Source organism: Marmota monax, unplaced genomic scaffold (assembly GCF_021218885.2).
Source record: "Marmota monax isolate L192 unplaced genomic scaffold, Marmota_monax_Labrador192_F-V1.1 WCK01_AAM20220418_F8-fsc01096, whole genome shotgun sequence".
Taxonomy (NCBI): domain Eukaryota; kingdom Metazoa; phylum Chordata; class Mammalia; order Rodentia; family Sciuridae; genus Marmota; species Marmota monax.
This window is the reverse complement of record NW_026694036.1, coordinates 81749-96311: the sequence shown is the minus strand read 5'-3', so window position 1 is coordinate 96311 and position 14563 is coordinate 81749. Positions and strand designations below refer to the sequence as shown.

The 14563-nt window shown below is 36.5% G+C and overlaps 1 protein-coding gene across 1 annotated transcript in view; it reads left to right on the top strand.

Annotated features, from left to right (window-relative positions):
• Positions 1 to 318: 318 nt before the first annotated feature.
• Positions 319 to 14563, top strand: part of LOC124106472 (contactin-associated protein-like 3) — a gene marked incomplete at its 5' end in the record, with an annotated part of 95883 nt that continues 81638 nt past the window's right edge. Inside the window, 2 exons of the mRNA XM_046464074.2 lie at positions 319 to 586; positions 4623 to 4768. Of these exons, the coding sequence (XP_046320030.1) occupies positions 319 to 586; positions 4623 to 4768 (414 nt within the window). The remainder of the gene's footprint in view (positions 587 to 4622; positions 4769 to 14563) is intronic.

The following is a 14563-nucleotide window of genomic DNA, read 5'->3' as shown; positions in this document are numbered from 1 at the left end:
AGGAAAGTTGACTCATCTATTATCCCAGTTCAGCATAGGGATGGAGTGAATGTGGCTTGAGACTCTCTTATAGATGCGGAAGAAACAGGGAGGATGGAATTTTCCTAAGATTCAGACTGAGGAATAGGTTCAGTTATAACAGTGCCTTGATTTGAAGGACCTATCTCGGAAATATCATGGATTTTTGATGGGATAGCCTAATTTTTAAAGTCTGAATGTGTTAGAAGATGTATCAGAAGCTTTAAATCTTGGAAAGTAAATTGTTAATGTATTGCAAGTGCCACCACCACACCTTCCTAATATCCTCCTTTACTGTATTCACAGGGAAATGTGTCCTTCTCCTGTTCACATCCTCAAACTGTCCCTGTGACTTTTCTGAGCTCAAGGAGTTATTTGGCTCTGCCTCATCCCACTGGAGAGAACTCAATAGCTGTCACTTTCCAATTTCGAACATGGAACCGAGCGGGGCTGTTGCTGAAAAGTCAGTTTCTACACTGGTCAGGGGCTCTTGTCCTTGTTCTTAGTGATGGAAAACTCAAGCTGAGCCTCTGCCCACCTGGCCAGCCAGTGAGAGCCGTCATAGCAGGTGAGACATCACAGTGCCTTTGTATAGCCATCAACATCCTTACCCATAAGCCTGAGAGCAGTCATTTTTGAATGAATAAAAAATTGAGACAATGAGATATTCATAATCTCAGTAGAACTAACTACAGATTCTATTTTCCTTTTTAAATGGGAAACTCTACGTTGCTCATGGGTGAGTCAATGTGACATAAGTCTGTTTACATGAAAGTATAGTTGTTACAGAGTTTAAACTGTGACTTTTATTATCTTAATTTGAGGGTTGGCAATCAGAGGTAAACTTGAAACACTAGAAAACATTAGCCTGATCCTAGATAGTCTTGAGAAAATGGTTGGATCTCTTTTAACTGTCTTTCACACCCACACACTCTCTGATTATCAAAATACAGACAGTCTGGGACTTAGAATAGTTTGACATAATATTTTTCAACTTTACAGTGGTGAAAAACCCATATTCATTTCATAGAAATCATGCTTTGAACTTATAATTTTGACCTCCCTTGCCAGTCAGGTATATGGCAGATGCTCTCTCAGTGCTGGCAGCAGCAGCCAGCCATGTTACCTAGGGAGTCTTGTTATCACAGAGGCCAACAACCAACACTGTGCAGTGTTCTGTGAGGCCAGTGGGTTTTTTGGATACAGGCATTTGATAAATTAAATGAGATATTCAACACTTTATTATAAAAATGGGTTTTATCTTATTTTTTTCAAGTATAAGCTAAAGTATGTTCTTAGCATGCTTAACATAGGCCAGTGTAAGTTATGATGTTTTGTAGGTTAATTAGGTTTGTTAAAAGAATTTTTGGCTGTGATATTTTCAACTTAAGATGGGTTTATTGGGAGGTAATTCCATAGTAATTTGAGGAGTGTCTATAATTTAAGTTATATTTTTTCCCCTTCTGTCAGAGCAGCTACCTTGGGTAGAGGCTACATGTTTTGGAGTAAAACTCCTATAACTTGTAGAGAATATCATCTTTGAACATTAGGGACCATTTTGCATATGAGAATTAATGATGGTTTAAACTCAGCTGGAGCTGAGAATATGTCACTCCATGAATGTTGAATATGGAAGGGATATTTTGCTTAGGGTCTGAAAAGCTGGGAGTGAAAATAAAATTTTTCTTTCTTTTTATAAACCAAAATTTATTGACCACCAGCATACTGAATTTCCTTGTGAGCTGAACTGAGAGCATTAATTCAGTTAGTGACCCGAATCCTGGTTTGTTTAGCATTACAATCTGTATGCAATAGTAGCTGGAACTGTTTATATTTTTTACATGGAGATATAGGTTACCCCCATATGTATATATGTATACACACACACACACACACACATTAATTGAACTTTTTTTTTGTTAGCCAGAACCCTTTTTCTTTTCTTTTCTTTTCTTTCTTTTTTTTTTTCTGTGTGTGGGGTGTCAGAGACTGTGAACCCAGGGCCTTGCACATACCATACCACAATTTTTAAGTTAGAATTATTACATGGAAAGACCACAAGAGCACCCCCCCCCATTTTGGTTTGTTCTCCTAGTTCTAGGATTATGGAATTTCTTTCAGAATTCTGTTTCAGAGTTAATTTCATCAAATATGTTTTAGCATCTTAGCAAAATCCTCTATCTTCTTGTTTACAGATGTTCTCACTTTCTAGAGCAGGATCTATGACTTTTGGGGTCATGTTAGAAACATGACCTACATAAGAGAATTATGAGTCCCCAAAACCAAGTCACTAGTGGGAGATCAAGCAGAAGGAAAAAGCTGGTTTCTAGAGCATTTGCAGGAGTTGGATTTATGTGCTCATTTGGGCAAGGAATACTAAAATATAATAATTATATGTAAGACTGAACTTCAGCAGGAAGAAAGACCACATTTTATTTGGAGATTACATCTCCACTGGGCTACAAAATGACTTTTGATTCCTGCAGGTTGATTTTTATCCTTAAAAAGCTGTGACTAGTCTGTACCTTTATAATTTATTAGATACATTAGTTAACTATGGGACCTCCCTCAGGTGATAAGATTAGACTCAAGCAGGTTTCCTAGCATCCTAGAAATCAAGCATTCACTAATTTGTTGTTTTTAAGTGAATTAAACTTTTTCTCTGGGATCTTCTTATTTCTACAATACAATTCCTAAAGATCTCAATTAATCACTCTTCCCTTCAGGGAAGTGTGTATCTGCCCCCTGAAGTAACCTCTTGTCCATTAATGTCAGACTTGGTCAAGTGACACATTTTGGTAAATGGATTCTAAGTGGAAGTGACATTGACACTTTGCAGTAGGAGCTTTAAGAGCCATAGCAAAACTCTGCCAAGTATTTTCTTCTCTAAGACATGAAGAACTGCAGGCCATGCATTCATACTTGGTCTTAGGTGAAAAGATCAGGTGCCACAGAATGGATGAAGATCTGCTGCTTGGAACCACAGACAGATGAACCTTAGTTTGTTAGTCACTGACACATGGGTTGATTGCTGCCACAAAATACTCTAGTGGAAGCTAATAAAAATTGCACTGGGCAATGTCCTGGGATGCTTGCTGTTCACTGATTCATCTCCCACACGCCAGTGTGAATTTTCGTCATAAAGCCTTGTAATGGAGCCAGCAGGAGATAATTCCATCATGCTCAGTTGGTTGCCAGTCCATGACTCCACCACCCTCTGTTCCATCATCTTAAAGAAGATTAGATAGTTCATTTTAGGATGCAAGAGACTGCTTGAGCAAGAACTAATATTTGTATTTAAAAAATAAAACTATAGTTATAGGTGAATATACTGTAGCAAATTTGGAAAAGAGAAAATGTAAAAATGACATAAAATGAAAACATAGTTTTCTCATCCAAATATGTAATTTTTAAGAATACTTCTGCCAGCTGCCAGATGTGGTAGCCCAGGCCTGTAATCCCAGAAGCTTGGGAGGCTGAGGAAGGAGGATTACAATTTCAAAGCCATCCTCGGTAACTTATCAAGGCTGTAAGCAACTTAACAAGAATCTGTCTCAAAATAAAATATTTTTAAAAAGGGCTGGGGATGTTGCTCTGTGGTTCAGTGCCCCCAGGTTCAATCTCTGGTAACAACAAAAAAAGAATATATCTGCCAACTTTTTTTGCATGTTTATATAAAACTTAAACACATCCACATATACCACATACATTTTAATGTAATGCTTTTTTAGCTTTACATTTTATTTTTATGAATATCTGTGCCTAATTAGTGCCTAAATTAGTATTTTTGTGAATGTTTAATTTGTTTATTATACCTGAGCATATCATTTTGTTTAAATTGTCTACTAAGATTATAAAAATTAACAATACATGCATGTAAGAAACATTTTTAATTTGAAATCTTGGATAATATCTGTACTTCTCAGTAGCTAAAGATATTATTTAACTAGATGAGACTAAAATATGCCCTGTGTTCTGTCATTGGAAATGTTTTCTCATCACAGGATAGTTCAAGGTCAGTTGTGGAAAATGTATTCCACAAAAGCCCTAGATAGAAGAAAGTACTCCTGTCTCCTGGTGTAGAATGCAGGACTATCTGCTCTGTGTCTTTATCCCTTTTATTCTGATTTCTTTTTCTCCCCTTCCCCCATACTTATCTGACTCAAAGAGTGATGAGAAAGTGAAAAACAGTGCTGGCAATGGGTATATAAACCATAATATTCCCAAATGAACAGAATAATTTTTGTTAGAACATAATAAGAACCAGACAAACCAGTCCATAACCGGCCAACCAGAGACAAAGTCTCCCTCGAATCCCTAACCCAACTCAACAAGCCGCTATCCAAGCTGACATGGACAATCCCTTCCTCTTGAGCAGGCTACAGGCTCACCTAATCACCTTCTCAGGATCTCCTACCAAAGCTCAAATCATTCCTCAGCCTTTCCCTGTCTCCCTTTGAGATCTCACACAGAAAAACAGCCCAGGGCACTTGAGGTGGGATGTGGTGGTCTTTGACAAGCAGACTTGCCATTGTCTGCATCTGCTGTTTTCAGGCACTGGTCCTGTACTGGGGTCCCTTATAACCCACTTTGTTTACCTCCAGGTGATGGATTAAATGATGGTCAGTGGCATTCTGTGTCCTTATCTGCTAATGGGAATCATTTGAGCCTGAAGGTGGACAATGATGTATCCTCTGCTGCCCATTCGCAGCGTGGGCAGATTCATTCTGCTAATACCTATTATTTGGGGGTAAGTAAAAGGCACAGGATATATTAATCAAATCTTCTTTGTGTCTTCCACATTCCAAGGTGACTGGTATTGCTAAATGAAAACTGATATTTTAGAATGATTTTTCTCTTTCAGTGATAGTCAGTTGGGAATTTTGATGGACAAAGACAATAAATTGTAGCCTAAAATGCAAGTCTACTCATTGATCTTATTTAAATGTGCACTAATGTGATTGATTTTAAATAGAGCTTCCTCTTGGGAGTTGTTCTCAACTACAGCTGCACGTGGCAATCTACTGGAAAGCTTCAAAAATGCTGGTGCAGGGCTGGGGTCATGCCACAGTGGTAGAGCACTTGCCTAGCATGTGTGAGGCACTGGGTTCCATTCTCAGCACCACATATAAATAAATAAAATAATAGGTCCATCAACAACTAAAAAAACATGCTGGTGCTGAGTTAACTAATCTTGTGTCCTGAGCCACAGGTTTTTTAAATGCCCTTCAGGTGATTTTAATGTGAAGACAATGTGGAGCATCCTTGTTGTCTATTTCTAATCCTTATCACAAGGAATTTCCCTAATCCCCAAAGGCTGTTACAACCTTTCGTTTTGATTTCATTTGTCAACATTATTACTGCATAGTTGCTTTATTCTGACTGCTGGCTCCTCCTCTCCCTGGAATGTTTCTTCAGCAACACCTGAAAGCTTGCTGGAAATGCTGACTCATTGCCCCTCACCTTCTGCATCATGATCTGCATGTGACCAAGATCCCAGGTGGTCTTCAGTACTTTAGAGTTTAAGAAGCCATCTATATGGAAGGGCACTATTATGTACAATAGAGCAAGATATTGTCTATTAATTTTTCTACTCTTGTTTAGCAATGCATTTTACCAAGACAACACCAGGCCATATCCTCTGGGCTCCAGTAAATGGAGCATTTGCTTGCTGGATGGGTCTTCGATTTAGTTCATCCAGGATCCCTTCAGCCAGCAAGATAGTGCCTCTGAGGGTAATGAATCTCTATCCCTGGGGTAGTCAAGTGAAAAATTTTTGCCACTAGATGCTTGGACCTGTCAATAGTAAGAGTTATGTCTAACCTTGGCTTAATGCCTTTCTTGATATTATTCCTGTTTTGCATTTTATAGTTGTTCCTTTCTAAAATAAGATTGGAATCATGATGGAGATAGATTTCCAGCCCAAAAAGAAAATATAAAACTCTCTCTAAGAATTGACAATGGAAACGCAAACCATGAATCCAGTTGTTTAATCTTTCAAGTTTCCTAGAGCAACCATGACTGCAAGAGGTAAAATAGTGTCAACACCCTTAAACATTGGACTGTGTACTTTTCTTGTTTGCTAAATATGGTACATTTCTGATCCTGAGAGGGTTTTACAAGATGTTTGCTATTTATGAAAGATTTTATAGCTCTGCAGAGAAACAAATTCCTTCAATACCAAAATGAGAATTTATACAAGAACTATAATTCAAAGGGTAAAAGATTCTGAAGCACTAAAAGGGATAGGAAATAAAATCCTGGCTGTATTGTTTAATGATACAAAATGAAGTACACTGGAGAAAAATGCTTTCAGATCACAGAATCATCTTTCATATTTTAACACATATTCAGAATATGCAATGCACAGAGCCATGAGCATAAGTACTTTCCATAAATATTTACACACTGATGTGATATGAATTGTTACTGGGAAATAGACCACATTCACACATTTATACAGCATTACTAATATTTCTTAAAAGCCTATAGAATGCAACATTATAGTATTTTTGAAGCTTCTCTTACTTCCTTCAAACTCATCTCCCAGGGATTTATTATCTTGCACTTCGTAGGTTTATCATCTATGTAAGTAATTTTAAGTAGTATTTTATTTTGTGCTGGTCCACTTTTAACTTAATACATAGGGTAAGACTGTGCATTCTTCCATGACTTCCTTTTATTCTTCTTCATTACTTTCTGAGATCCAGCCATGTATATGTGAATTGGCAAACTTAATTAATTTTTACTGCTGCATGGTTTTCAATGAATATTTTATCATAGTTTACTTATCTATTCCACTGTCTCTTTTTACTATTGATACATGTTTTGATTGTTTCCATATTTACTATTTTTTTAAAAAAAATATTAATAATTCTTGTACAGTTGCTAAGAATCATCTTACCAGTGATTTTTAAAATTTTCTTTATGTACCATATTATGGTGCTCAAATGTAGAGTTAGTTCAGTGAAGCAGAAGTGACATACTGCAGTTTAAGTGACATGTACTGGTTGTTAAGTTGCATTCATTAGAACTCACATAAGTTATGCACACAGACCTAGCTTTTGGTTCCTCCAATATATTCGACAGGACCCTAGAGATCTGGAGTTAAAACAGGCCTTTCTTGTGCATTTTCATAAAATTTTATTGTTAGACACAAAAAATTTCTTGCTAATATAGTTTCCAATGAGAAACTATTTCCCTAAGATGAGCGAAATTACAGATTATAAACATCCTAACAGGGAGGGGAGCTTGATAACTTTTCTTCATTATGACTTAACAGTTTTTCTGTTATAATTGCAAATTGGCACTTAGTTGCAAAAATATTTTCAGAATTTGCGATCCCAGCACTTTATTCCTAAGAAATGTATAAATATAGAGTGACCTCTATATGCATGGCTGTAAATAACCAGCTAATTCCCACAGTACAATTTTAGACACTAATTCAGACTTAGTCCTCTATAGATATTATGCCAATGTAAATGTATCTTTTTTTCCCCTGAAGAAAAAATATATAATATTTAGCAAACTGAAGTACTGCTTTCATCAGGTAAAAACACACATGCAAATAAATACTCAAACATATCAGTTTGCTAATTTTTTTTAGATTAAAAAGGTATCTCTTATTTGTACTCCCAGGAAACCCAGTAGAGAAAATGTAGGATGAATAGATATGGAGTTCTGGCTTTTAGTAGATATATTATACTCAGAACTTTAATGCATGGGTGTTCCAGGTTTGTTCTAGGGCCACTCAGCTTCATCTTGAGAGGAACTCCACCCTGACAACCCCAGAATTAGGGTTATTTTAGACAATCACAAGAGTAGTTGGTGTCAGTGTTTCTGTTCATTTAATTCTCTTTTTAATTAGTGTCCATTGGTGCCAGAATATGTTTGACACTGAACAAGGAAATTTACTTCACCCAGTTCACACACTGTCACAACAACTGGGCTAATAAAGTGTTCCTGGGTCCACTAAGTGGAAGTCAGTTAATGACATTGATTCTTCAAAGAAATCAATATCCTGTGATCTGAGACACTCTACAACCAGTTCTCTTCCCCTTTATTTCCTAATGTAAGCTTAACCCCTTATTCCCAATTATGTTATAGCTATAGTCAACCAAATTTTGTTAGTACTTCACCCTAAAAGCATATATGTGTGCCTTGCTATTATAGTTAGGGTGACAGTAAATTTATTGTCCAAACCAGGACACTTTAGAGAATGAGAGGGATGATATGAGTAATTATGAAAGGACAGCAACATAAACCAAGACCTTCTGGTGGCATGGAACTATTTGCTATGTTATCTGCTATATTTTGGTCTGGATGTCTCAGTATGCAGTTTCTTCTTGTGAGAGAGATTCACCTACTCAACAGTGTTTTAGTCAACTTTGTGTTGCTGTGACTAAAAGACCTTGCCAGAATAACTTAAAGGAGGAAAAAGTTTTATTCTGGCTCCTGGTTTCAGAGGTTCAGTCATGGTCAACTGACTCCATACCTCTGGACCCAAGTTGAGGCAGAACCTCATAGTAGAAAGCCATGACAGAGGAAAGCAGCTCACAGTAGTCAGGAAACAGAGAGCTGTACTTACTAGGGACAAAATATAAACCCCAAAGTCATGCCCCCGGTGACCTACTTCCTCTAACCAACATCCTACCTGCCTACAGTTACCACCTAGTTGGTCCATATTAGTGGATGAATCCATTAATTAGGTTGTAACTCTCTATCATTTCACTTAGAACATTCTTATATTGTCTCACAGATGAGTGTTTGGGGCCACCTCATATCAAAACCATAACAAATAGCAGTATTTTTTATTTCTCACATTAGAACTCTGATTTAATTATCTTTTTCTCAGCCTAAGGATGTGTGTGTGTGTGTGTGTGTGTGTGTGAAGTGTTCTTCAAATAGCTGTTTCTCCATAGCATATTGTATTTTTGGTGCCTGCTATTGGGGGTGACTAAAAGTTAAAAATTCCCTGCTACAGGATCTTTGTACTATTAATTAACAGATTTTTTACCACAGAGTTGGGAATACTAAATTATGTTCAAAGGTGCCAAACCCACCATGTGTGAAACATGAGGGGACCACTCTGTAACAAAGTCTCACTCTGCTGACCTCTTTCTGGTACAGTGGCATAAAGTATCAGGTCCTCTTGTGTTCCTCACAGGAACTTAATCATGATGACGCTCCTCAATAGTGAAAGATACATTTTATTATTTGTACAGTAAGCATCCACTTCCCTATTTACACCTTTAATCTCAAATGAGGTGCTTAATGAAGAAACCTCCACCATTTTACCTTTTGTATGGGCTTGGGAGAAACCTTCTGCATGAAGAAATGGAACATTCCTGGCTTTTGCTGGCTTTGAATCTCAATTTCCCTTCCTTTTCTACTTCTCTCTCTGTTGTGACTAGTGAGCCATATACCTAGTGGCTTGACCTTCTTCTTCTTTAAAATTCTGCATTAAGAAATGTTTATTGTAATTATTGGACGTGGTTTAATTTTATTCCTAAAAGAAAAATATACCACATTTTATTTTGGAATAGTTTGAGGTCTATGATCTATATAAAAGGGAAATAAGCAGAAAAGAAATACTAGTGATTCTTTTTTATAATTTTGATTTGTTATATATGTCAACATAATACATTACAATTCATATTACACATATAAAGCACAATTTTTCATATCTCTTGTTGTACACAAAGTAGAGTCACATTCTTCTTGTCTTCTTACATGTACTTAGGGATAATGATGACCATCACATTCCACCATCTTTCTTACCTCCATGCTCCCTCCCTTCCCTTTTCCCCTTTTCCCTATTTAGAGTTTATTTAATCCTCCCATCCATCTCCTCCCCCACCCCCAGAGCATATTATGGATCAGCATCCTTAAATCAGAGGAATCATTCAGCATTTGGTTTTGGGATATTGGCTAATTTCACTTAGCATCATATTCTGCAGCTTCATCCATTTACCTGCAAAAGCCATGATTTTATTCTCTTTTAATGCTGAATAATGTTAGTGATTATGCAAAAATATTTGACTTAATATTGCCATTGCCTATGAAGTTCCCATCAAAATTCTAAAGATGTTCTTCATAAAAATAGAAAAAGCAGTCATGAAATTCATCTGAAAAAAATAAGAGTCCCAGAATAGCCAAAACAATCCTCAGTAAGAAAAGTAAGGCAGGAGGCACCACAATATCAGACCTTAAATTATACTTCAGAGCTACAGCAACAAAAATGACATGGTATTGGCACCAAAAGAGATATAAACACCAATGGTACAGAATAGAAGATACAGAGACAAACCCACATAAATACAGTTATCTCATACTACACAAGGACTCCATAAACATAAACTGGAGAAAAGATAGCCTCTTCAACAAATGGTGTTGGGAAAACTGGAAATCCATATGTAACAAAATGAAATTAGGTCCCTATCTCTCACCATATACAAAACTCAAAGTGGATCAAGGACCTAGGCATTATACCAGAGACCTTGTGCCTTTTAGAAGAAAAAGTAGAAAAAGAAAAATTCTCCATCATGTCATCTTAGGAAGTGACTTCCTCAACAAGATTCCTAAAAGTACAAGAAGTAAAATCAAGAATCAACAAATGAGATGGAATTATATTAAAAAGCTTCTTCACAGCAAAAGAAACAATCAAGAATATGAGGAGAGAACCTACAGAATGGGAGAAAATCTTTGCTACTTGCATCTTAGAGTTAATCTCCAGGATATATAAATAATTCAAAAAACTTAGCTCCCAAAACAAACAAGAAACCACACGAATAACCTAATAAATAAATGGGCAAATGAACTGAACTGACACTTCTCAAAAGAGGTCCAAATGGCTAACAAATATATGAAAAACTGTCCAATATCTCTAGCAATTAGATAAATACATATTAAAATTACTGACATAATCTCACTCAAGTCAAAATGTCAGTCATCAATATTACAAATAACAATAAAAGTTGGCAAGGATGGGGGAAACAGTATGCTCATAAATTGCTTGCTGGTGGCACTGCAAATTGGTGCAACCACTTTGGAAAGTAGTATGGAGATTACTCAAAAAACTTGGAATGGAACCACCATTTGACCCCAGTTAAATCATCATACTACAGTGACACAGATACATCAATGTTTATAGCAGGTTAATTCACAATAGTTAAGCTGTGGAACCAACCTAGGCATATATATACTCCATTAGTATATATACAATGGAGTATTACTCATCCATAAAGAAGAATGACTTTATGACATCAGCAAGGAAGTGGATAGATCTGGAAACTATCATGCTACGTGAAATAAGCCTGTTCCAAGAGATGTTTTCTCTGATATGTGGAAGCTAACTCAAATAAGGGGAGAGGGGAAAAATAGAAATTCAGTTCATTATACAAAGGAGAATGAAGGAAAGGGGATAGGGATAAGAAAAGGACAGACAGTGGAAATAATCCAAAATATTTTTCCTTTGTCTTTACATTAATAACCATAGTCAATCCCAGCATCATGTACATCCATAAAAATGGGGAACTAATTAGAATAAGATATATTCCATGCTTGTATATTTATATCAAAATTAATTCTACTATCTGTATAACTAAAAATAAGCAATAAAGAAATGTTTCTATTACTTCTCCTAATGCTCCTAATAAGTTACTCTAAGTAGAAGACACCTCTATACTGATATATCAAGTTTCTTCCAAATGCATCCAACCCTTCAGAAATTCTTTTACAAATTAAAATAAATGCATTGAAAAAAAATAAAATAAATGCATTGGCACATAAAATAAGCATAAAGAAAGGCTTTGGAGTTTAATGAATATTTTTGATGTAACATTAAATTTGAAATATCAAAGTTTTTTTGAGGTTAATTTAAGATTACATGTTGCCTGTCAATTGTTTTAAACCAGATGCAGGTCTTGGCTTGTTTTCAATTATATTTGTCAAGATGCACAGCATTTTTGAAAGTCTCAGCCAATGTGAGAAAAGTGAAAATCAACTATGTGCATTTTATGAAAATCCTTAGGTAGAAAGCCAGCACATATTGTGCTGGAATAAGAAGAGGCTGAATTTTAATATACTGTTCTTTGAAAATGCATCAGTGATCTGAAGACAAAAGAACAAATAGAAATGAAAGAAAAAATACCTGTGTATAGTGGTTAAAATCTTTACTTCATAAAATTATTTGCCCAATTTGATTTTAAAGATCAAATAGTGATTGCAGATAGGGTGGCTCTGCTGGGCAATGTGTTCTCAGGGTACCCACTGGGGACCGGGTCACTCCCATGGGGACTCCTAGGCCAGACCTGGCTTCTTCAGGCAGCGCCTGGCACTCTGAAAAACTCTAACAATTCTTGGTGGATGAGTTGGAGTCATCATTCAAGGCTTGCTTTATTTCTCTTGTGAGTCAGGATTATGTCAGTGGCACCATCAGGAAGCAACTTGAACTGGTGTTGTCTAGTGTATCCATAAATTTCTGGATATCGTGAGACAGACAGGATGTTTTTTCCCCACATAAAAGATTGCGGTTTTTTATTTTCTAGAAACTAGAGCAAGTAATCACAGAGGATGTCTCAAAACTAAAGAATGAAATGCAGCTGAAAGACACAGTGCAGAAGCCCTTCACAGAGCTAAGGCACGGACTATAGCAGGTGCTGGAGGACATCTATGTGTGACACAAAAAGCCCCCTCTTGGCTCCTTGGTCTACCTAGAGCAGGTGTCTGGCAGTATCTCTGTGCTCCAGGTACCCAAGGCACCCTGTGCGGATATCTCTCTGTGTGAGCAAATGTTCCTCTGTGTGGGCATGGCATTTTAGAAGACTGCCAAAGAATGAGTTGGTGTCAGTTTTGTTTCCACCTAAAAATTTCCCCCTATTTTTATGAACTGTTAATTACTTGAGTACTTTATAAAACGCCTATAACTTGGTGAACAAATATTATGGGGAGCCACTCCAGAAAGCACTCTTAAGTTCGAATTTCAAATCAAAAGAGAGCCTTATTTACCTGACCAGGGACTGTCATGCACAGTAGAGACTCAAGCTCTGTGAGAGGAAAGCAGCTTCCTGATCCATCTAAGGAGAATATAAACACAAAAACCATAACTCAGTGGCTTGCTTATCATCATATAAGCTAGCCAAATGCAGAAATTAAAATATTAATAAGTGGGCCTTTGGGCTCCAGGCAGTACTGGAATTTTCCAGTCAGCAAGCAAGCAGTAAAAAGAATCTTAAAAAAAAAAAAAGCATTAGCTTTGCAGTTCAGTTGACCACAGTCCCGGGTTCAAGCAGGTGCTAGACAGTCACATCCGGAATTTGGACAGGGGTTGGTGGGGTGACAATCTCAAAGTCATGTAGACCCACAAGGGCATTCAAACCAAGGATGTAGCTCACCATGACCACACTGCATCCTGAGTAGGGTACAATTTGTGGGGTACAAGGTACAGAAAAATAAATTTTTAAATAAGAAAACAGCTTTAGTTTCTATTTCCTAAAAATGGGTTCATGCAGTTCTCTCTTCATAGGAACAGTAACAAAGAATCTAAGATAGAATTTCTATAGTCACTTTTTTTTTTTTTTACTCAAATGACTACAGTGACCCTATTCCCATAATCCCAGTAAGGCGGGAATTATTGCAAGTGACTAATGAGTCTCTACTAGAGCAATTGTTTTACACAGTACTACTAACTTATTTGATGCCTACTTAAAACTATAGCTATCTTATGGCCCACACACACATTTTCACCTGTCATTTTACTAATATCTATAAACCCTATGTCTTTTATCCTATGCAAGGCTATAAGATCAAGTTGCTATGTTAATCTAACCTTATCTATATTAACCTACTTGCTTATATTTATTTATAACTATACTGACACACTGACTTATCCTCTGACATAAATCCTATGTTTTATAGTTACATGATTTTTGTACTATTACTTAGGCTTATTCCTGATGAATTTATGTCTTACTATTGCTTATCTATGTTATCTTACCTTATTCCTGTAGTCTTTGTGTCTGTTACTTATTGATTTTCTATTCTATCTTGCCTTATACCTGTAACCTATATCTATGACTTATTGATTATATTGATCAGTTCACTCCATAACACCAAATGAGGGTTTGTAGCAAAGTTTAGAGTATTAGTGTGATGACGTAGTTTTTTTTTTTTTTTTTAAGAGAGAGAAAGAGAGAATTTTTTTTTTAATATTTATTTTTTAGTTTTTCGGCGGACACAACATTTTTGTATGTGGTGCTGAGGATCGAACCCGGGCAGCACGCATGCCAGGCGAGTGCGCTACCGCTTGAGCCACATCCCCAGTCCGACATAGTTTCTTAAGGCTTCTTGCTTGTTTCATAAAAAGTTTCCATTATTATGTGTCTTAATCTTTTTGTCTCCAGCTTTTAGTTGGTTATGTTCAGAGGGGAAAAAATATCAAAGTAGTCTGAGAATCAGGGGAGGAGTTTGATTGTAGGCCTTTTTTGATAGAATAATATGTAAATTTGCTGTTTCAAGACTTTGTATCAAGAAGAACAGTTATTAT